Source organism: Equus caballus, chromosome 24, assembly GCF_041296265.1.
Source record: "Equus caballus isolate H_3958 breed thoroughbred chromosome 24, TB-T2T, whole genome shotgun sequence".
NCBI lineage: Eukaryota > Metazoa > Chordata > Mammalia > Perissodactyla > Equidae > Equus > Equus caballus.
The window spans coordinates 24,102,708-24,124,561 of NC_091707.1; the positions used below are offsets into that span (position 1 = coordinate 24,102,708).

The 21,854-nt window shown below is 44.2% G+C and overlaps 1 protein-coding gene across 2 annotated transcripts in view; it reads left to right on the plus strand.

Annotated features, from left to right (window-relative positions):
- Window positions 1-728: 728 nt before the first annotated feature.
- Window positions 729-21,854, plus strand: part of MTHFD1 (methylenetetrahydrofolate dehydrogenase, cyclohydrolase and formyltetrahydrofolate synthetase 1) — a 62,446-nt gene continuing 41,320 nt past the window's right edge. The window contains exons 1-4 of one of the 2 annotated variants that reach the window (XM_001499131.7): window positions 729-1,187; window positions 13,612-13,696; window positions 20,424-20,483; window positions 20,887-20,940. In XM_001499131.7, the coding sequence (XP_001499181.2) occupies window positions 1,147-1,187; window positions 13,612-13,696; window positions 20,424-20,483; window positions 20,887-20,940 (240 nt within the window). In that variant the 5' untranslated portion in view covers window positions 729-1,146. The remainder of the gene's footprint in view (window positions 1,188-13,611; window positions 13,697-20,423; window positions 20,484-20,886; window positions 20,941-21,854) is intronic. The other variant, XR_011431855.1, reaches the window with a different exon arrangement.

A 21,854-nucleotide genomic window follows, 5' to 3' on the forward strand; every position in this document is an offset into this window, starting at 1 on the left:
GTTACACGTCAACAATATCTCAATAAAGCTGGGGAAAAAATAAAGTGACCTGAACAATTTATCTCCAGAACTATATTGGATGACTGTAACCTAACTCATCCGACTCGGAAACCGGCAGGACCACTTCTCACAAGCGTCCCAGCGGCCTCCATCCTCCGGTCCTGCCCCCCCAGCAGACGCCCCGTCTCACTTCTCCTCCAGAGCGGACGCCCAGGGGAGCACTGTCCGCCCTCGTCGGACACCTGGCATCTCGTGCATGTCAGGCCCGCGTCCGCTCTCCAACCCCACATCTGCGTGCGGGACCCCACAACGACTTGCAGGGCCGACGACCCTTCCCTGCCCGCACTGGCCGACCCCGGGGTGACCCCGGGCTCTGGGGGAGACACGCGGCGCTCCAGCTCGGCGGGCTGGGCTTCAACCCTGGCCGAGCACCAGGGTCACCTGAGGTTTTAAAACCAGTTACGGGCGCCACTCAGACCCTCCAGCTCGGAATCGGGGTGGCGTCCCCGACACCAGCCTGACGGCGCCGGTCGAGAATGCCGGAAGCCGCCCCACCCGCTGCAGGTTTAACCTCCGCGGGCCGGCCCGGCGGCCACCAAGTCCCCGCGCGGGAGTCAGGCCTGAACTGTTCGCGGGAGCGCCGCGCCCTCAGCTCCGGCGACGCGCGCCGTCCACCGGGCGGGTCCCAGAGACACGCCTGCCTCCCGCGCCCGCGAAACTGTTCCCGCGAGACCGCCCCTCCCGGCCCCGCCCCCTGCCCCGCCAGCGAGGGCCTGCAGTCGCGGCCCGACGCCTCCTCACGGGTGCCCCGCCCCACAGGCAGACGCCGTCCGGCTCGCCCCTTCCACCAGCCAATCATTTTCGCCCTCCAGTCGTCACCGAGTTCCTTCATCTTCCCGCGGCATTTCAGACCCGCTACCCCTCCGCCACCCGCGGTTTAAGGGGCCTGCGTCCTTCCAGACTGCGCACGCGCATCCGCGTCCCGGGGCGGGGTGGGGGGGGGAGAGAGGGTGGTACGCAGGCGTAGTTGCGTAATCTCCCTGAGCGGTCGCTGAGCACGTGGGTTGGGCTGGCCCACGCCGCGGTGGAGGGTGTCGTACCTTGGTTTTGGCGGCGTCCATCGTGGGCAGCGGACTAATAAGGGTCATGGCGCCGGCGGAAATCCTGAACGGGAAGGTGGTCTCCGCGTAAGCACCTGTCGTTTGTTAGGACCTGTTGGGCTGCAGGCGAGGGCTCTGAGCGGGGTGTGCAGGTCCCCATGGACCCATTTTTTGCGGGAGGGAGATTTATAGCTCAAGAGTCAGGCCAGCCGGGTGGGGAGGGAGGACGTTGTTTTGAGCCCTTCACTCTTCAAGGCCGGTTCCCTGCAGCCGAAGAAAGGAGCCCAGGGCATAGCCTGGGTTTGCAGATGGGCTGCCTAATGGCTGTGGCCGCTGGCTCCTCTGCTGCTGGGACAGGTACCCTTACTCGGCCAGACTATGCTCCCGAAAGTGCAGCTGCTGACAACTTTCTGCCAGAAGAGAGAGTAGTTTGTTCTACCTGCAGCACCACAGTCAGAACTCAGAAATCCAGTTTACCCCCTTCCCCTATAATTTGGAGGCTTGGAAACTGAGATTAGTGAGGAGACAAGACCTGGCAAGGTTACAAGGCTGATTAGTGCCAGAGGGTCTTCTTCCAGCTCATAGCTTTTCCCACCTCACTACAGTCATTATTTGCTAAGCGGAACCTAATAAACTTTTCTTTTCCCTTCAGTTTCATGCTCCTCTAACAGCCATGTCCGCGTCCTGGCCCTGGAGTTACTTTCCGGTTTGGCTCTTGAGTCCTGACAGTGTTCCGTATTCCATTTGACCTCTGCGTTTTCTAGCCCTACAGGAAATCTGAACGCTTAACCAGTGGATGTGATTGCCAGACTTACTCCGGGGAAGTAATGCCCCACTGCTTTTTGTCTAGGAGGTGACTAGTGGGGAAAGATGAGAGTAGAAGAGGGAAGCGTATTTTTTGTGTGATGCTGGAGGTTGCTCTTGGGACCTTGGACCTCACCAGTTATTTAGTAATTGCTGCAGCTGGCAACAGTAACTGTCCTGTGAACCCCTAATTTTGTGAGTAGAGGTTTTTGAGTGAATTATAGAGTCCTTGGTGGTGAAACCCACCTTGGGGCAAAATGATTGTTTCCTGGAAGGTAGAGATGGTGGACAAAGAAGTGAGATGTAAATTAGATTGTGATGAATCTTTCACCTTGCTGAGAAGGAACCCCGGACTTTTAGACTGGAAGTCACAACACTTACATCTGAGTGCTTTTCAACTGTGGTTTAGTAAACTGTATTGTTTCTGTTTAACCTTTGTTTTTTGTTTTCTTGTATGTATTCAAACCTACTCCCTCTACCAGTGGCTTTTGCTTGGTAAAATCTTCCTTTTAGAAAGACTGGTTGTGAACAAATTATTTAGGTTTGCATCTTGGCCGGCTGCTGAGAATAGGTGCTTACTGGATATGTTTTGGTTGAGTGGAGAGCAAGTTAAATATGTCCGTAAGCTCCATAAGTATACAGCTCAGTGAATTTTCGCAACTGAACTTGCCTGAATAACTAGCATCCAGATCAAGAAAGGACATTGGCACACCAGAAGCCCCCATCTCACCTCCATCCACTTAGCACCTCCCACAAAAGTGATCACTATCTGGACTTCCAACCCTGTAGATTAGTGTCGCCTGCTCTTGAACTTTATGTAAATGAGGTCCTGCAGTATAAAGTGTTCTGTGTCGGGATTCTTGCAGTCAGCATCGTGTTCCTGAGATGATTCCATGTTGCATGTGGTTGTAGTTCATTTACTCTCATAAGTGTATTGTGTTCTGCTATATGAATATTCCACTATTTATATATCCATGGACATTTCAGTTTCTAGTTTTTGGGGATTCTGAATAGTGCTGCTATGAGCATTCTTTTAGATGTCTTTTGGTGGAATATTTGCACATTTCTGCTTAAAGGTTTAGAACCACTTATCTAAAGCCTTAAATCTAAATCCACTTCTCATCGTTGAAGAGGAGTATGGCAGTGAGTTAGCCACAAGTATTGAAAACATTTTCTGGAAAAGACTGTTCTGGGTGTTGGACGGGTCCTTCTCCTTTATCTCCTCAGAGCTAACGTGGCTAACCTTTTACAGTGCCCCATGGTGAGCAGTGAGTTCCTACGAGCACAATCATAAAGGAACAGTAAGACTGAGGTGTTATTGTACTTACAGAAGATTTTTCTTTAATGTGCTTATAAAATGACTCTTTCAGAGACTCCCCAGCTTGGCACCTTGACCTTCATGGAGAATTTGACTCCAGGAGCTGGTGGTACTTGCAGTTCCTCAGAGAAGAGCAGCTCTGGAAAGGGGGACAGCCTGCCTGGCTTGTGGGGTAGTGCAGTCCCCCAGCTCCTTGTGCTGAGACTGCAGCAGGCTGCTGACCTTCGGCCATGGCCCTGGGGGAATCCTGAACAAGAAAGTGGTTCTTAGAGCTTGAGCAGGTTGGGCTGTAGGTGATGGCTCTGGGGAGGGTGTCCCCACCTTTCCTCTGTTGCTAGGCCAAGGGCACTCTTGAGAGGAAAGGTAAGAGAACTTCCTACGTTGCAGCCAGGGATCCTGGAGTCTGGGGAAAGGATCCCTCACTCCTCAAGTTTGCAGGTCAGCTTCCTTGATTACCACCAACTGTTGGGTCTCTCTGGAGATGAATTTGCAAGCCTTCAAATGTCCTGGGTGGTTTCTTCCCTGAAGGGGTGTTTGAATTGTAAAATCTCTTCCTTGGGGGAAGAAAGGGTAGGGCAGGTAATGAGTTCACAGTCAGAATTTTTCCAAAATCTAGTCCACTCCCTACGTCCTTCCTGCAGGTGAGGAAATAGTTGAGGCAAGAAAAGTAATATGACTTGGCCAAAGTTCACTAGGCCCGTTAATGGCAGAGGCTCAGCTGGCACCACGATCTTCACCTAGAGCATGGTGTTTTCCACTCTGTCAGGCGCTTACTACTTTGCTAAAAGGAATTTCATAAACGAATCTTTTTTCTCCCTCTCATGCCGTGCTTCCCACTCTGCCTTTGTTTATCTTTAGTATTCTACCTTTATACGTTCCTGGTAGCCAGGACTGGGCCAAGTTCATCATTCCAGATTCCTTCTCTGCCTGTGCTACCCTGTGGGAAATCTGGGTCTTATTGCCAAATTATCTCCCTTTGAAAGGAACACCCCCATTTCTCCCTTAAGGGGTGTTCCAAGGTTGCAGCCTGAATTTGGTTGGGGTTGATCTGAGGGTTAGAGAACAACTGTGTATCTTCTTTGATATTTATTCACTTATTCAGCCAATATCTATGTACTTCCTCTATGCCAGGTACTTTTCAGGGTCACGAGACTATAACCATGAACTAAACAGCCCAAATCCCTACCCTGGTGGAGTTTGCGTCCTGATGCGTAGAGAGAGATGATGAAATAGGTAAAACAGAATGTGAGGTGGTGAGAAGTGCCAAAGAGAGAACCAGAACAGGGAGGAAGGGCAGAGATTGCAATTTTGAATATGGGCGTTAAGCCCATACTGATTGTAAAAGTGACTTATGGGCAAAGGTTTGAAGGAGGTGGGGCCGTGAGCCTGCCAATGTTATGGGGAGAAGGCTCCTGACCAGAAACACAGCCTGTGCCATGGACCTTTGACCTTGCCAGTTACTAAATGACGGCCTTGGGGTCAACAGTGGTGGCCCCAGAGAGGCTGACTGTGGGTGGAGGAGCTGAGTGAAGTGCACTGGCACTGGTGGTGAGAGCCCACCCTGGCTTATGGGAGGGGTCCTCAAAGAGATTGTACAACCGCGTGGAAATTAGACAGTGGGGGATAAACCACTCTCATTTGGTTTCTAGACTAGAAACCACAGTTCTTACATCTGTGCTTTTCAAAGTGGGGTCCCCTAAATTTTGTACAATTTATGTGACCTTCCCTCCTCGTTGCTATACTTTAGCCGCTCCCTCCATTGGTGGCATTTTTCTTGATCAAGTGTTTTTTCTAGAAAGACTGGTTGTGAAGAAACAGACAGTGCGCCACTCCGGCCACTGAGAGAAGGTACTCCCAGCTTTTATGGGTTGCCCAGAGCAGTTGGATATATTTGTAGGCTCCCTGTGGATGGTGTCCCAAGAGCCAGACAGTGCTGCTCCCTCCTCTGTGATCACTGGGTAACTTGTTTACCTCTTTGTACCTTAGTTTCCGCATCTGTATGTTGGGGTAGTAATGGCACCTAATTCACAATGTTGTTAAAATTAAATGAGTCATTACTTGTAAAGCATTTAGAGTCGTCCCTGGCATATAGTAAGTTTTAAAAATTGGTGCTCAGAAGGTACCTGTTGAATAAACAAGTCGTGTTTGTGTTTATCCAAACTATATCTTTGGTAGCTGGCTTATAATCTTAAGCCTTGAAATTAGAATTTATCCTACTGATCAAAGATGAAAATGGAACCATGGCTATACTTTTAGCTACAGGGCTGGAAGAATTATTTCTGTAAAAAGAATTTGCTCACCACAGTGAAGTTGATAAGCTTTTTGTTTTTGTCCTGTGGATAAAATACCTCTAGGCACTTTTGTGCTTAGAAAGATTTGTCTGTAGGGGTCGGCCTAGTGGCGCAGCGGTTAAGTTCGCATGTTCTGCTTCTCGGTGGCCCAGGGTTCCCTAGTCCGGATCCCGGGTTTGGACATGGCACCACTTGGCAAAAGCCATGCTGTGGCAGGTGTCCCACGTATAAAAAGTAGAGAAAGATGGGTATGGATGTTAGCTCAGGGCCAGTCTTCCTCAGCAAAAAGAGGAGGATTGGCAGTAGTTAGCTCAGGGCTAATCTTCCTCAAAAAAAAGAAAGAAAGATTTGCCTGTAATGAGCTCCAAAGTGCGGTACATGGAACCTTGAATGTCAAAGCTGGCTCGACTGGGAGGCTGGGCAGGAGAGCAAGTGGGAATTCCCGAGAGTTCCCTCTGCTAGGTCTTAAATAGACCACTCAGCAGGCAGCCGGGAGTGTGGGAGCTGGACTGTGGCAGGGTCTGGAGCTAGCAGCCAACTACTCTGGCCATGGCACCAGCGAAAATCCTGACTGGGGCTGCGGTCTGAGAATAGTGTCTGTCCTTGTCTGTCAGGAGGGTTGGGATCAGGCAGTTTGGGATTGGGACAGTGGGGCTTTGAGTAGGGCTGTGTGGTCCCCTATCCCCATATGCAGAAGAATCCTCTGGAAGAAGGGATATCAGCCTGGCCCAGCGTGGAGGCAGGTCCCTGGAGGTGACAGAAAAAAAAGGCTGTCCTCTCCTCCACTTGGCTCTGGGAGAGGCCGGTTAGGGTAGAGGTTAAGGCCTTGTGTGGCCCTGGGCAGAGAACTTCCTCTTCTGTACAGTACATTGGGGATGGATGATAGTGTTTACCTCCTGAGGTTGCCGAGAAGGTGAAAAGAGTGTGTAAGGCTCTCAGAACAAGCCTGTGTGCTACTGTGGTTACGACTGTGTCCTCTGAAATCCCATCCATAGTGCAGAAAGGCCCTAGCAGCCTTGTACTGTGCAGTTTGCTCCCCTTGATAATTTCCCGTAAGGTGATGCCTGGCACCAGGTGAGTCTTTGACCTTGAAGGAGTAGGTAGCTAACGTGCCTGAGCAAGCGTTCCTCAGCCACGCAGGCCACCCTGCCCTCTATTTTATGGTTTATGAAACTTTAGCCAGATGTGACTGACTTGACCAAGAATTACAAGGCTACTGGCAGAGACTGTATTTTCCTCCCTTACCAAGGGCTTGTCACTTGCTTGCTAAAGGAACTGCAAACTGCTATCCATTGGATTTGGCTCTCCCTGTTAGGATCTCCTATGAACCAGTTAATCTTCTGGGGAGGTACCCAAACTGAGTCTCTTCAGAAAGTCATTTTCTTTCTTTTTTTTTTAAACAGTGGCACCTGAGCTAACAACTGTTGCCAATCTTCTTCTTCTTCTTTTTTTTATTCTTCTCTCCAAAACCCTCCCAGTACCTAGTTGTAGATTCTAGTTGTAGGTTCCTCTGGTTGTGGCATGTGGGACGCCGCCTCAGCATGGCCTGATGAGTGGTGCCATGTCCACACCAAGGATCCGAACCAGTGAAACCCCGGGCTGCTGAAGCGGAGCGTGTGAACTCAACCACTCAGCCACCGGGCCAGCCCCCAGAAAGTCATTTTCAAGGTTACGGTCCAGTTTTGACTGGGTGGAGACAAGTCACACCTTGCTTTGTTAGCTAAGTGTTTTTTTTCCCTTGATGAAAAGTTCTTCCCCTGAAACCTGGGTAGGTGAAATGCGGCTTTGTGTGCTGGTGCTTGATGAATATCAGGAAATAAGGATTATTTCCGTAAAAGATTTTGCCAGAGCCTGTCAGGAATTTATTTTCAGTGACTTGTGTGACTTAACATGATAAAGGATCTTCCGTTTGATTTTGGTGCCTCAGTTCTAGTCCCTGCTCATTTAGCAAGCAGATTTTTAGATCTAAGCCCTTTCTACCTGAGACTTTCCTTTAGTCTTCTCTAAAAGCAGAAAGGCCAGGGCTTTGTGAGGCTTTGCTCAGATAGGAGCTCTCGGCCTGCTCTTCCTTTCCCAGTCTTCCACATGCCCCTCGGATGACGGTCCAGAGGCCTGCTTGGGACTCGGGGCCAGAATCAGCTCTGACGGCAGATCAGAGAGTCCTGACGTAGTGAGACCAACTTTGGGTGTCGGGTGCTCGCTTACAGATCCTCAGACTTGGGGCCACTCTGTCATGTCTCATATAACTTTTGCTACTGGCTGAAGGTTGCAGAATGGTGACTTGGAGGCCAAACGTAGTTAATATATTTTGTTGGGCTTACAGTTATTTTTAAAGATTGGATTACTTCCCAACACATATATGTGTGTAATTACACATAAAAATCCAGATGCCTGACTTCTTGAAAGGAAGTGGAAAGCTTAGCAGGACTGTGCTCTCTGTTCGTAATGTCACTGATTCTGATTCGTTGGATCTGAGTGGAGGCTGCTCCCACCCCTATGTGAGGAGGGAGGGGGTGGGACCGCATGGTTCAGGAATCCTGCCACATCTGTTTGTTGCACCTGGACTCTGACGTCCTTTTCGCTATGACTTTTCTCAAATGCACTTTTAATCCACCTTTAAAATCCTGCTTTTTATAAAGCCTTTCTCAACCAATTCAACCTAGTTTTCCAGATCCGTTTTTTCCCTCTAGATCAGCGGTTCTCAAGTGGGGCAGTTTTGCCCTTCCTCCACCCCAGGCTCTTTTGGACATGGCTTTGGAGACATTTTTGGATGTCAGATGGGGTGTGGCTGTGTGCCGCTGGCATCTAGAAGTGGAAGCCAGGGCTGCTGCCTGCATCCTCCAGAGCACAGGACGGCCCCACAGCCATGGGTTCTTGGCCCAAATGTCAGTGGTGTTGAGATTGATAAACCCCGATCTAGAAACGTAAAATAAACAGTTTTTGTATCATCGTGTATATGGATTAATGATGGCCTTTGCACTCACTGGGAGTTAGAGGGTTCGTTAGAATTTTCCACCATTTAGCTATTGTCGTGTCATAAATGTCAGGCAATTTACCTTTCCCTTCCTAGGTCTTGGAGAGAGTTTGAGAGAATTGGATGTAATAATTTTACATTATGAATTTTCATTGGAGCATAAAATAGATTCACATTAAGCTTTCAAATATATATTTGAGGTACCTGTCAAGTTTAGTAAAGATTTCATTAAATTATAATAATTCTTATTTTAAATATTTTATTCTTAAACATAATAAAGGCAAATGCTGATATTAGTTGATTGTTCTATATACTGATATAATGTCGTTTTTGCTAGTATCAGTGAAAATGATCATTTTCAACAAGAAGGTAATTTAGTCTTTTAATTTGACTTAACAAACTAGGAATTTGAAATGTATCTATTTCTTGGAACAGTGGGTGGCCTCACAATCACAATAGTTTTTACAAGGAACTGCATGTTAAGTTTTACAAAAAATTTGAAGTTTTGTTTTTTCTTTTTGGTGAGGAAGATTTGCCCTGAGCTAACATCTGTTGCCAGTCTTCCCCTTTTTTTTTTTTTTGGCTTGAGGAAGATAAGTCCTGAGCTGACATCTGTGCCAGTCTTCCTCTATTTTGTATGTGGGTGGCTGCCATAGCATGGCTGATGAGTGGAGTAGGTCCACGCCTGTGGTCCAAACCGCTGAACCTGGGCTGCTGAAGTGGAGCATGCAGAACTTCAACCACTTGGCCATGGGGTCAGCCCCTTGAAGTATTTTTAAGCAGTATAAAAGTCTTATTGAACAAATGAACAAAATGAAAATAAAACAAATGAAATAAAATATTTGTATTGTATTGCATTGTTCAAATCTTACAACAAATGGTCTACTCCTTGGGGGGCAAAAAAAGAGAAATTTATGTCCTTGTTTAGAAATGCACTACATGTTGAAGACAGATGTTCTTGCTTCTTCTCTGATCAGTTACTCAAAGCATATTCTGTGGATCTTTTGAGAATTACTCTAAGCTTGTGCTACATTTCAGTGTGTTGATTCAGATAGCTTTATTTTCATCATGTAGATTTCTTAGCCATGTAGCTAAACATCCTTTACTGCCTCTTTTTCCTACCTATAGCTTCTGCTGAAATGTCCTTTTTAGGTTGTATTGTGGCAAAGCTTTTATCTCTGTCATAAAATGCCCAGAATTTGAAAATGAGCCATCATGTTAAACAGAATGAGTTGGAATTTGTAATGGCCTTTTCCAGGAATAATTGTACAAAACTTTGGGCAAAAGAGATCTGGGTGGCTGTGTAGGGGTACGAGGCTCTGACTAGGACTCACCAGGGCTAGTACGATTCTGTGGGGATGTGCACCTTTGACTTCTGTTGACTAGACTCCTTTACAACTGTATGTGGGAGAGGTTAACTTAGAGAAAACTAACAGTAATGCAAGTGACTCTTGTCCTACAGGTTCAAACAGATTTAGATGGGTTGAGACGTAAATAATTTCCACCTTGATTTTTGACCCGTATAAAGGGAAGATAGCCTCAAACGTTGCATTTTATTGGGCAATAGCAGTTTCTCAACCTTGTGCACTGTTCACATTTGGGCTGGATGATTCTTTATTGTGAGGGGCTGTCCTATGCATTGTAGCATATTTAGTTGCATTGCTGGCCTCTACCCACTAGATGCCAGTAGCAAGTTAGTTAAAACTATATCTGTGTCTGTTCATATCTAATTGGCTCTGTTGATTTTACTAGTATCTATCCATCAGGACCAGAGAGACTTTGATGATTTACTGCTAGCTTGTCTTACTGTATTCACTGGCACACTAGTACTGATTTCTCCCAGTGAGATGGAGATAGGTCTTCCCTCAGGTTTTAGAGAATGTTGATGCAGCACGGTGAGACTGGCCTATGTAGATCTACTACTCAGGGGTCAGGGGTGCTTCTCGAGGTGCCTATATAGTTGCCCTGGAATCTTTACCACATTGGTATAACTCATGAGCATGGTTAGAAATGTGAGGCATCTGCAACTCAAGGAAGTTTCTGTTGATTTAGATGGTTTCAGTGATTCAGAAGGTGTTCTATTACAGCATTTCAACTTTCTGGAAATACTGAGCTATAAAAATTAAAGGGCTTCCCACCATTTAATTCATCACAGCTTCACGGCCCTAAAATAAAGACAGAGAGGGGGTGTTGACTTTTTTCTCCACAGTTTAACTTCAGGCATACCTGACACTTGGCTTTAGTTATTCCACTTTTGATTTTAGGGTTGTTCAGGTAGTGGCCAACTCAGGAAACTAAGGCAGGGAGAAATTTTTAACAGACTTATGGAGACCTCATTACAACCGTCTTGATTTTTTTTCTTACCAGAGCAGAAAACTTTCCACCTGTTGTGTTGGTGTTCTGGGCTTTCCAGTTCTTGCTGATTGTGGTTCATGTGCATTTTAAAATGTTTAAAATTGCTGTTTTGGTTATGCCTCATAAAGAGGCCTAAATGCTAGCTTTTAAACAAATCTTTCTAGTTAGACAATATCCCTGCTAATGCAACTTCAAAAACAATTCTGCTTCTTAGGAAAGTTTAACGGAGTTAGTGGAACTGATCTCAAGCTATAATCTTTTTTTAGAAAAAAACTGCAAACTTAGACCCATTTAAATTGTAGCATAGAAAATACAGAACATTTAATACAGAACATTTTGTTCTTTGCTCTTAACCGACTGGGCTGAAACATTTTCCACCTCCTTTTCGCACTGGGTTCCCGTTGCTTGCTACCTGCTGGGTATAAGTATTATTTTTATTTGTCCCTAGGCTCTGTTCATCAAGACTCAGATGCACACTTATTCTAGAATTCTTATAGGATTTGGTAAATAAATTCAATGTGTCAGTTGAAATCCGCTCTGTGCCTTAAAATATTTGTAGTTGTCAGTCTTTTCAGCTCCATTTCACAACGCCAAAACCCTCAAAGTCATCTGTAGCCCTGACATTTTCTCTGTGTTTCATGTTAATGTATCTAGAATCCAACCACTTCTTGCCAGCCGACCACTGATACTGTAATCCAAGCCACCATCTCCCTGGCCTGGTGGATTTTTGCAATTGTAATAACTTCTTGCTGGTGCTCCTGATTCTCACCTTTCCCCCTTCAATCTCTTCCCAATTCAGCAGCTAGAATAATCCTTTAAAAATGTTAAGTCCCATCATGTCAGCCCTGTTGGCTTCCCATCACATTCAGAGTAAAAGACAGTCCACCTGATCTGGTGACTGCTTCTCCTTGGACCTCAGGGCCTTTGTACTTGTTCCTTCTGCTCCTTGGCCCTCAGGAGGCCACATGACTGCTGGGAACCTGTGTCTTCATCTGTGAATGGAAATAAGAAAGGTTCTCCTCCCTTGCTTACCTCACAAGGTTATTGAGAGCCTCAGATGTGTTCATCTGTTTTCCCTGTTGGTTTTGTCATTGTCTTATATTGTGCTAGGAATGGTTGTTTTGTGTTTCTTTGTTCCCCATAAGATTTGTTTGGGTCTTGGAAGAGTTAAGGAGAACCAGTAAAAATCTTTGCCTAGCCCTTTGTGTTAATATAATGGTTGGAAGGAAGGGAGGGGAAAGGCAGAGCGGAGTCTGGAAACTTGGTCCCTGGGAGGTGCCTTGTGGGGCTACCCAGGAGCCACGTCTGATTGTCCTGCAGGGGAAGCAGCTGAGGCTGTAATTGCTGGGGGGCAGGGGGAGGTCTGAGCAGCAGCCTAGTGAAAACTTGGCAGCTCCACTGTTGCCTAATTCTCTTGCCTCAGAGCAGAACTGTGGCCTCTGTTCAGGTCAAATTACAGTAAAAGAAATCTCAACAGTCTGTTCTTCTTTTGAACTATATTACTGTGTAGAATATTGATTTGGAAAAACAAGGTCACTAGCTAGAAATAAAATCTTGAAGTCTTAGGCATGACTTCTTGTATGATTCAACATTCTTGCCGTTTACTAGGCTAATCCAAATAATCTATTTCTTGTGACTCCTGTGCCTGTTTGTCAGTTACTTATAAAGTGTGGAGAATTGGAGCTGGGAGTAACCAAATTAGAATGAGAGAAGAGATGCTTGCTAATGTCCATGTATATTTGTATGTCAAGTGTGGTTAAGATGAAGAAAGGCAAATGACAAAACTGGCCTTTCAAGAGAGAGAGATCCTGTTGAAGTTCATGACTGTATCATAACTGGGCGAAGTTGGACTATCTTGAATATTTATTTATGGATGTGGTTTTATGTACTTGATGCCCTGTTGTATCACTGAGAAGTTATCTATTGGTAAATTAGTTTATCTTTGTTTCACAAGAGGCTATACTTTTAACCTTTTGTTGAATTCTTGTGTAAGGAAAATTCTTTTGTGAATTAGAATATAATTTATAAATTCACATTGAATTTGGAGTGGGATTTGTTGATTATCATCCAGCCTTATGTGGATACCCTGTGATCATCTTACTAGGGTAGGTTGAGCAGAAGGTGTAAGCTCGAGTTCTTTTTCTGCAAAACTTTTTTGTAGAGCACCTGGACAGTGGAAATGCTGAAAAGATGAGGATTAGCAGCCTTCCAGAAGTGTTGGTCCAAGTTTTCTGTTCTCTGTAGGATTTCGAATGCCATCAACTAATCTTTTTTTTAAAAGATTGGCACCTGAGCTAACATCTGATGCCAGTCTTCTTTTTTTTTCTTTTTCTCCCCAAAGCCTCCCAGTACATAGTTGTGTATTCTAGTTGTAGGTCCTTCTGGCTGTGCTATGTGGGACACCACCTCAGCATGGCCTGATGAGCAGTGCCATGCCCATGCCCGAGATCCGAACTGGTGAAACCCTGGGCCACCAAAGCAGAGCATGTGAACTTAACCACTTGGCCACGGGGCTGGCCTCTCAACTGATATGTTTTAAACTAACTGTCCTCATAGCCCATGGCCCAGCCAGTGTCAGTAGGAGTTAGAAAAGATTCAAGTCTACTTGAGGCCTGGAAAATTGATGAGAAGTTTATGGTACATATTATACCAGATGATGTCTTTTCAGTGAAGGTGTTTTTAATTTAAAAGAGAAATACATCTAATAATCCACATCACTTATTTGTGCTTGAAACATTGTGTTAACTCCAACCTTCCCTTTTTCTCTAGGCAAATTAAGCAGAGACTGAAGAACCAGGTCACTCAGATGAAGGAACAAGTACCGGGTTTCACACCGTGCCTGGCAATTTTACAGGTATTGTGATAGTGGATTTCCGCTCATATCTTCCTTTCTCAATCTCTCAATAGCACTTAAGACAACACACACTTCAGACCCCTCCCTCCTCCTTTTTGCTTCTGTGAAACCTCATACCTTTTCAGTTTCTCTTTGCAGGCTCCACCTCTTCAGCTCAACTTCTAGCTGTCGGTGTATCCTGGCCGTCTGCTGTCCTCTGTGGGGAGGGACCCTTTCTTTCCCTAGTCCACTGTGTCTTGGACTTTGGTTTCAAGACCCCTTTACACTCTTAAGAATCTAAGACCTTACGGAGCTTTTGTTTATATGGATTTATCCATTGATAATTACTGTGTTAGAAATTAAAACTAACAAGTTTAAAGATATTTATACATTTAAAAATGCCAGTAGTAAGCTCATTATATATTAGCATAAATAACATTTTAATGAAAAAATAACTTTTAGAAAACAAAAGTTAGTGAGAAGAGGGGCATTATTTTATGTTTTTGTAAAACCCTTTATTGTCTGGCTTAATAGAAGACAGATGGATTCTCATCCACTTCTGCATCCAATCTCTTGCTATATGCTAGTTTGATTCAATATGTAGAGAAAATCTGGCTGCATACACACATACAGTTGTAAAAGGGAAGAACTTTAAAAATAATCTTCCCAGATAATTGTGGACATTTTTCTTTGATACTATGCCAGGACTCAATAAGTAGAGTTTTTAAAGGTTAGTTGCAATGTGGAATCTGAAACTGTATCAGTGAACTTTCAAGCTTCGTTACGTCAAAATCCACTTTTTTTCTTTTTGCTTGAGGAAGTTTAGCCCTGAGCTAACTTCTGTGCCAGTCTTCCTCCACTTTGTATGTGGGTTGCTGCCACAGCATGGCTGATGAGTGGCTTAGGTCTGTGCCTGGGATTGGAATCTGTGAACCTGGGCCATGGAAGCAGAGCATGCTGAGCTTAACCACTATGCCATGGGGCTGGCCCCTAAATCTACTGTTTTATGTTGCTGTTTGAGTCGATATTTACCCATGTGTGGTTTTCTTACGTCGCTTATTCCTCATTTGGAAAATAACGGTTCACTGAATTATGCAGATCTTCCAAATGTTAACACATTCCATTATGCAATATAAAAAAAATCACAATCGTTAGTATTGCCTACAAACTCATCAGAAAAGTCTTTAAATCTTGAGAAGTTGTCAAGCTCACAAGAGTGGTTAAAAAAATCTAATATTCTCTTGAAACCTTGAATTTTATCACTGGCAACAAATACTATTAGTTATTTTCCTTGAAGTAGCAAGCTCACTTTGTCCAATTTTGAGAAAATGTTTGCCAGTACTAAAGCCTGAATAATCATTATTTGTCAGTTCTTTCAAGTAAAGATGGTATTCCATTAAAAGTGCAGCTAGTTCAGCTTGCAAGGCAACAGCACAAGTGCTTTCCCTGGTGACACGCCTTCGGCACACGGCAGAAGTGCTTTCGGAAGGCTTCCCAGTTCCTTACACAGATGTTAAAAAGACCTGTCCTCAAGGGTCAAGGTTAATGAAATTAATAATTTTTACCGCTTCATCAAGAGCACTTCTAAGTAAAGTTGGCATCTGTTTTTACTGAGGGTATGTGGCAGTGAAGGATGTCCTCATGACTAGTATAGTTTGGTGCCATTGTCTTGATTTGTGCTAAGTCACCAGTGGTCTTACCCACCATTAGTTTTGCAGCCTCCATACAGATATCAAGACAGTGAAGAGGCAAACGACATCCTAGTATTATTAGAAAAGTAGCTTGGCATTCACAGATCTTCTGAAAGGGGAGTGTGTGACCCACGCTTTGAGAAGCATTGCCCTAGGCAATTTCTTCTGGCCCCACGAATCAGCTGGAGGTCAGCAACTTCTAAACCTGAATCTCTTCTGAGTTCCACATTCTTTGTTTCTAGGACACCATTCATTTCCCTTCCTTCTCTAATCTCCTCTGCTTGTTCCTTTTCTTGACACCTAAACTGTTTGAATGCCTCAGGTCTCAGGCCTCAAGCCCTCTTCCACCTTATTCTTTCCCTGAGTGAGCTCACGCAGTCCCATAACTGGAGGAGGTATTCTCCCTCCTCCTTTAGGCCTCTGTCCAGGGTTTCTTCTCTGAGCTCCAGATTCATCCAGTAGGAAGCCTTCAATAAATTGGTAGGAGGCATTCAATAAATAATTGTCACGTGGACAGATGTACAGATGAATGTTTGAAGTGTTGATTTGGATGACAAGCAACTGATAGCTTTCATTAGAAATTCCCTTCAGAAACACCTGCTTCCTCACCTCGCTTTTCTCTCTGTATATATGTCTCCACATGCATCATTTAATCCTTTGCTAACTTTCTGTCCTGGTGCGGGCTTGCTGAGCCAAGGAGTTGAAAGAAAGCTTTCTGGGACTCTCACGGTCTGGTAGTAGTGCTCCTTTATTCAGAGAATAGCATGGAGTAGCGTGGGGAAAGGACCCATGGGCAGTAAAGAGCTGCTAACATGGATTGAGGGTAGGGCTAAATTTATAAGGCATAGGTATGTGAGTTATTTGTTTACAAGACAAAGGAAAGATTATGTAAAAAAGTCATTAAAATGGTATCAGTGCAGGTGGGGTCTGGTTATCAGGTGGTCCTATAACTTTGGATATGAATCAGGTCGGATCAGGTCAGGTCATCCTGTATTTCCTGGAGGATGATACAGATCGGCATGTAGGCCAGGACCCCTAGGCCTTCTCTCCCTGGGGCAGCCTTGATCATGTCCCATGTTCCTCAAGGACTGCAGAATGAATAGTACTTAAATGTTTCCCCCACTGCTGTTCATTATCTAAGAGGCCTTAGCTGAGAAGAAAAGCACAGAAGGCCTGTTGTTCTGCCTGGTGTGTTCTCTGCTGTGGTGGGTTTTCCTTTTTTTGCAAATTACTAAGACTCAAAGGTATATGTTGTGGGTGTACACTTGGTACATTTGAGGGACCACTTATTTCTTGGCTTATTTTTGTGAATTGTTTGTTGTAGAAAAAGTAAATGTCATAGGCAAGAAATCTGTTTCTGTAAATCTTTCCTTAGCAATATTGGGATCTTTTTCTTCGTATTTTTAAGATTGACTTCCAAACTTGTATTCTAGATTTATTGATTGCAAATGTCTTTGTTATATAAACACTGTACTGCAGCTTGTCTTCTATGTTCTTGCCAAAAAAACAGTGGTAGAATATTTTAATCTTACACTTTAGCACGAGAGTCAACATCTTTCTGTGATGCAAGGCTTACATATTATGTTGTAATCACATTTCTGCTACCTCCGACCTCTTGTTTTTTCCTTCCTGGTGTCTGGCAGCACCATCTTCCCACATACTCAAGCCAGGAACCTGAGATCATCTCTTCAGGATCTCTCTCCCTCACTCTCCACGTCCCTTTAGGGACTATCGTGCTATTGATTCTGCCTCTCATAAGCTCCTGGGATCTGTTCCCTCCTTTTTTTGTGTTTTTTTTTTGAGGAAGATTATCCCTGAGCTAACTGCTGCCAATCCTCCTCTTTTTGCTGAGGAAGACTGGCCCTGAGCTAATATCCATGCCCATCTTCCTCTACTTTATATGTGGGATGCCTACCACAGCATGGCTTGCCAAGCGGTGCCATGTCTGCACCCAGGATCCAAACTGGGTGAACCCCGGGCTGCCAAAGTGGGGCATGTGCACTTAACTGCTGCACCACCAGACCAGCCCCATCTTCCCTCCTTTTCATTTCAATTTCGACTGCTCCCACCCCCTGGTGCCATCACAGTCTTCTGTGCACAGACTTTAGGCTTCTGATCTGGACACTTCCAGTCTATCCTTTTAACTGCAATTGCAGCCCTTGTCAAAATGCAAATTGGATCACAATCAATCCAGCTGTACCCACTCTACATCCTTTACAGAAGGAATGGCAGTACTGCTTATGTAGAGTGTCTAATATAGTTCAAATGATTTGTATATATTTCTAGTTGTTCTAATTTTTATTCTGCCCCTACAAGGTGGTGGTTGCCTCCTTCTACTCACAATAACTGATGCTCAGAGATCTTGGGTAGTCTCCCCAAAGCTACAATCACAAAGGGACTGAGTCTGGGATATGAACCAGGTCTGTCTATCTCCCAAACCCATTTGCTTTTCCCTTCTGTTTTTCTAATTCCTTAGCATTGCATTTAAGGATATTCACGATATGGCCCAGGTATATCTACCTAAAAGTTGGAATTTTTTTAAAACAGTGGACTGGTAACTTTCAAAATAACAATATTTAAAGGAAATTAAGACTTGACTTTTCATTATGAGAGATATACATTAGGCTGTATTTCCATTGCCTTAGTACATAAAATACTTTGTTAATAATATAATAACTAATACTTGCTTTTTACCAGGAACTATTGAAAGCACTTTACATAGAGTAACTCATTCAGTCCTCACAAAAGAGATGGACAAAACGATAAAATTAATAAACTCAACTGGCCTGAATATCTACAAAAGCCTCTTGAAGCAGGAAAAAAAATTAATGAGTAGACCAACATCCAAGATATTTTACGGTATAAGACAGGGATCGGTAAACTGTGGCCCCTGTCCAAATGCTGCCCAAGATGTAAAGGGTTAAAAAAGAGACTATGTGACATAGTATGTGGTCTAAGAAACCTAAAATATATACTGTCTGGCTCCTTACAGAAACAGTTTGCAGATGCCTCATGTGAAAAAAAAAAATTATCCCTAACTTGTTCTGGGATAGGATCGTTTTTGGATGGTCTAATTCACCTCCTTCAAGAAAGAAATTAGCATTGCTGATAAAATGCTTAAGTGATTTTCTTGATAAACTGTAGTGGGATTAAGATTTGTTCTGGGAAGCCAGTCGTCCACCCACCCGTTTGACTGTCAGTCAAGAGTCTGCTGTTCTTAACTGAACATTCTTTTTGCCTCCAGGCTATCGATGATTGTGTAACCATTTTCCCTGTAAAATGCCTAGACTGAGAGTGAGTCTTTCAATTGGCTCCTAAGAGGTCTTTTCCTTTGCGTTAGGATTACAGTAAAACTTTGAAGTATGCTCGTAACCATGACTATTAAGCTTTCATTGTAAAACTGGTGGCAGCGTTGGAGTTTTAGAAAAATTCCTTCAGAAACGCTCAGATGAAAACAGTTCCCTATAACGGAACAAAGAAAGACTTAGACTTCTGTGACTCTAGATGCTGAAGACAACATCTCTGAACGAAAATATCGTGTCTCCATGTGCAGCTGAGTCCTTCATATGCAAAGATAGCGGAAAATATTTTCCGATACACGTAGACTCAGAAAAATGCCCACATAGCTTTCCTGGAAAAGTGACTGGCAGTTGCATTTCAGCTACCTGAGAGACGAATGAAGATAAACCCGTAGAACAGAGAAGCTGTAGTTTAAAAGGGACTGGCGGTGAGTGATAAGATCATTTAATCTCAGTCTAAACAACTAATTGCAGGTATAAATATTAATGAAAATGTAAGAAACAATATTCTTGTATTTAGAACCACTTCCTTTCCTACGTCGATCTAAAAATCCCAGAGTGTGTTAAATCTGGTAACTGAATCAATGAGAGTTGGATGATGGGGCAAAGAACATATATAGAAAATAACCAAAGAAGGAGCGTGAGAGGCACTAAAATTCTAGGGAGGCCCCTACAGGAAGCAACTAATGCACTCAGGTGCAAATAACCCATAGAAAAATCAATTTCCCCTCAAAGGACTCATCTGGCTGTCTTGAAATTCAAATTAACACTAGCAAAACTGAGAACTCTGTAAAGGACTGCTGAAGCTAAGAGTAAGGCCGAGTTCAGTTCCGGGAGCCTGAGGGGAGCTTCCAGTAACAGCATCAACGTGACAAGGACTGGAAATACTCTGTTAAGGCCAGCTTCTTTCTCTGCGGTTGTCCTGTTAAAAGGAGCCACGCATCAGTTATCTTTAGTATCAAGGGACTTTACCATTTTTCCCTCTGCAGATTTAGGAGAAATCAAGTTTATTGTGGCATATCACCCTGAGAAACTATTTCAACCATGAAAAGGACAAATGTCAACCACTGGAACATGGAAAAATATTAGTAAAATAAAATTTTACAGAGAAATGGTTACAATGAAAAACTGTAAATATGTTTGTGGTTAAAGAATCGGCGACCTGGTGTGGTGGTTCAAAGGATTTGGCTTCTGCACCACACTTTCCTCTCTGTCTTGAGGCCAGTGGACTGCCCTTTGCCTTGCACAGGTGTCTGTTCTGTGTAGGCTGGAATTAGGTCCACCCTAGCCGTGTGGCTGGGTGTGAGAGCTTTCCATGCCCCTGGCGGGTAGAGGGTGTAGAATGTGTCCTCTGTGTGTTCCTGGCCTCTTAGAGCTGTGGTGTTTTTCTTGCCTGATGACAGTTCCTCAGTGCTCCGTGCCCTGTTGTTCTGGTGTGTCAGCTCCATGACAAGCCGAAATTCCACATGGTTCAGGCAGGCCTGTAGCACCCTGGCTTAGTTTTCAAGGCAGATGCAGAAGTCCCCTCATTTTTCTTTCCTTTCCTTCCTGTGGGCCTTGTTTGAGGAGGGCTCGGGACTACTACCTGTGTTCACATCTCTATCCTGCCCTTCTGTTCTCCTGATTCTCCTGTTAAAGTGCTCTGCAACAAGAGTCTCATGAGTAAACATTCCTTTTATCAAAACTAAAATTCTAGAAGCTTTTCTGTATGCTTTGCCTTTTGCTAACCATCTGATTTGCATGTATTTATTATTCTAGGTTGGCAACAGAGATGATTCTAATCTTTATATAAACGTGAAGCTGAAGGCTGCTGAAGAGGTAAAGCCCCGCACAGGGGTGCCCTCACCCCACCCCCAGTCCTGTCAGTTACCCCTTGCACTTGGTGCCTCCCCATAAAAACTTTTATTGCCCACCGCAGACTTCAGTTTATCTATTTTGCAAGTCAGATATGGCTGACTTAGATCTGCAGCCTCTATTTTGCCCTTGAATGTTTTCTAATCAGTGATCTGCTTGCTTCCCAAAGAGCAGGAATTGCTAAAGTGCAGTGGTGACAATGAACAAGTCAATGATGAGGGGGTCAAAATGGGAGACTAATTCCTCAGAACATAGGAGGGTGAAATGATGACTAACACCACCTGGTTTTAGTCATATCAGTAAAAGAAATGAGTCCATGTCTCAAGTTCTCTTGCCATACACCTGTTTTAAATGTTCATTTTTGCAGATTGGGATCAAAGCCACTCACATTAAGTTACCGAGAACGGCCACAGAATCTGAGGTGAGCTGTTGTGAACTGATTGTTAAGAGGGCAGCTGAAGTGCTTTCCTCTGGTTTCTGGTTTCGTGCAACTTTAGGGCCTGATAGACTCAGCTTATGAAAGACCTGCAGGTAGTTGTTTCTTCACAGACTCTGCCTCCTGACAATCTTGGAAAAATACCCAAAGAGTAAATGGTGCAGTCCTAGGGTATGAATGTGTGGTACTCAGAGTATGACTGCAGCATCATTTGCTTCCAGATCACCTGCGATGTTCATTACACACTGATCGTTGGCTGTAGTTATCTGCATTTTAAGAACAAAATGTGTGTTCCGTTTATATGATGTTCAACAATAAGCAGAACAAATCATTGCTCACTAAAGTTAGAACTGTGGTTGCCTGTAGGTAGGGGGATTAACAAGAACTTTCTGAGGTCATGGGAATGTTATACATCTGCACTGTCTGATAGGGGACTCTAGCCCCTTGTGGCCATTTAATTAAAATGAAATAAATAAAAAAATTTGTACTAGCCACATTTCAAGTATTCAGTGGCCACTATTGTATGTAAGCTACAAATTAGAGAACATTCCTGTCATCAGAGAAATCTTGATTTGGTTGATGGTAGCGTGGAGAGTACTGTTGCAGTAATAAGTCATTAAAGTTCTGAGCTCTTTTATTTGATGGGTTTCTTACCACACACCTGAAGATTACTTCCTGTGTTAAAGTAGAGTTGCCCCCAGCATTCAAGGGGAAGTACTTCTGAGAGGAACGCAGTTAAACTCTTGGGGGGAAATGGGACAACCTGACTTGTTTTTTTTTTTTTTTTTTGGATAATGAGAGCTCAGGGCCAGCATCTTTTGCCAATCTTCCTCTTTTTGCTTGAGGAAGATTGTTGCTGAGCCAACACCTGTGTCAATCTTCCTCTATTTTATGTGGGA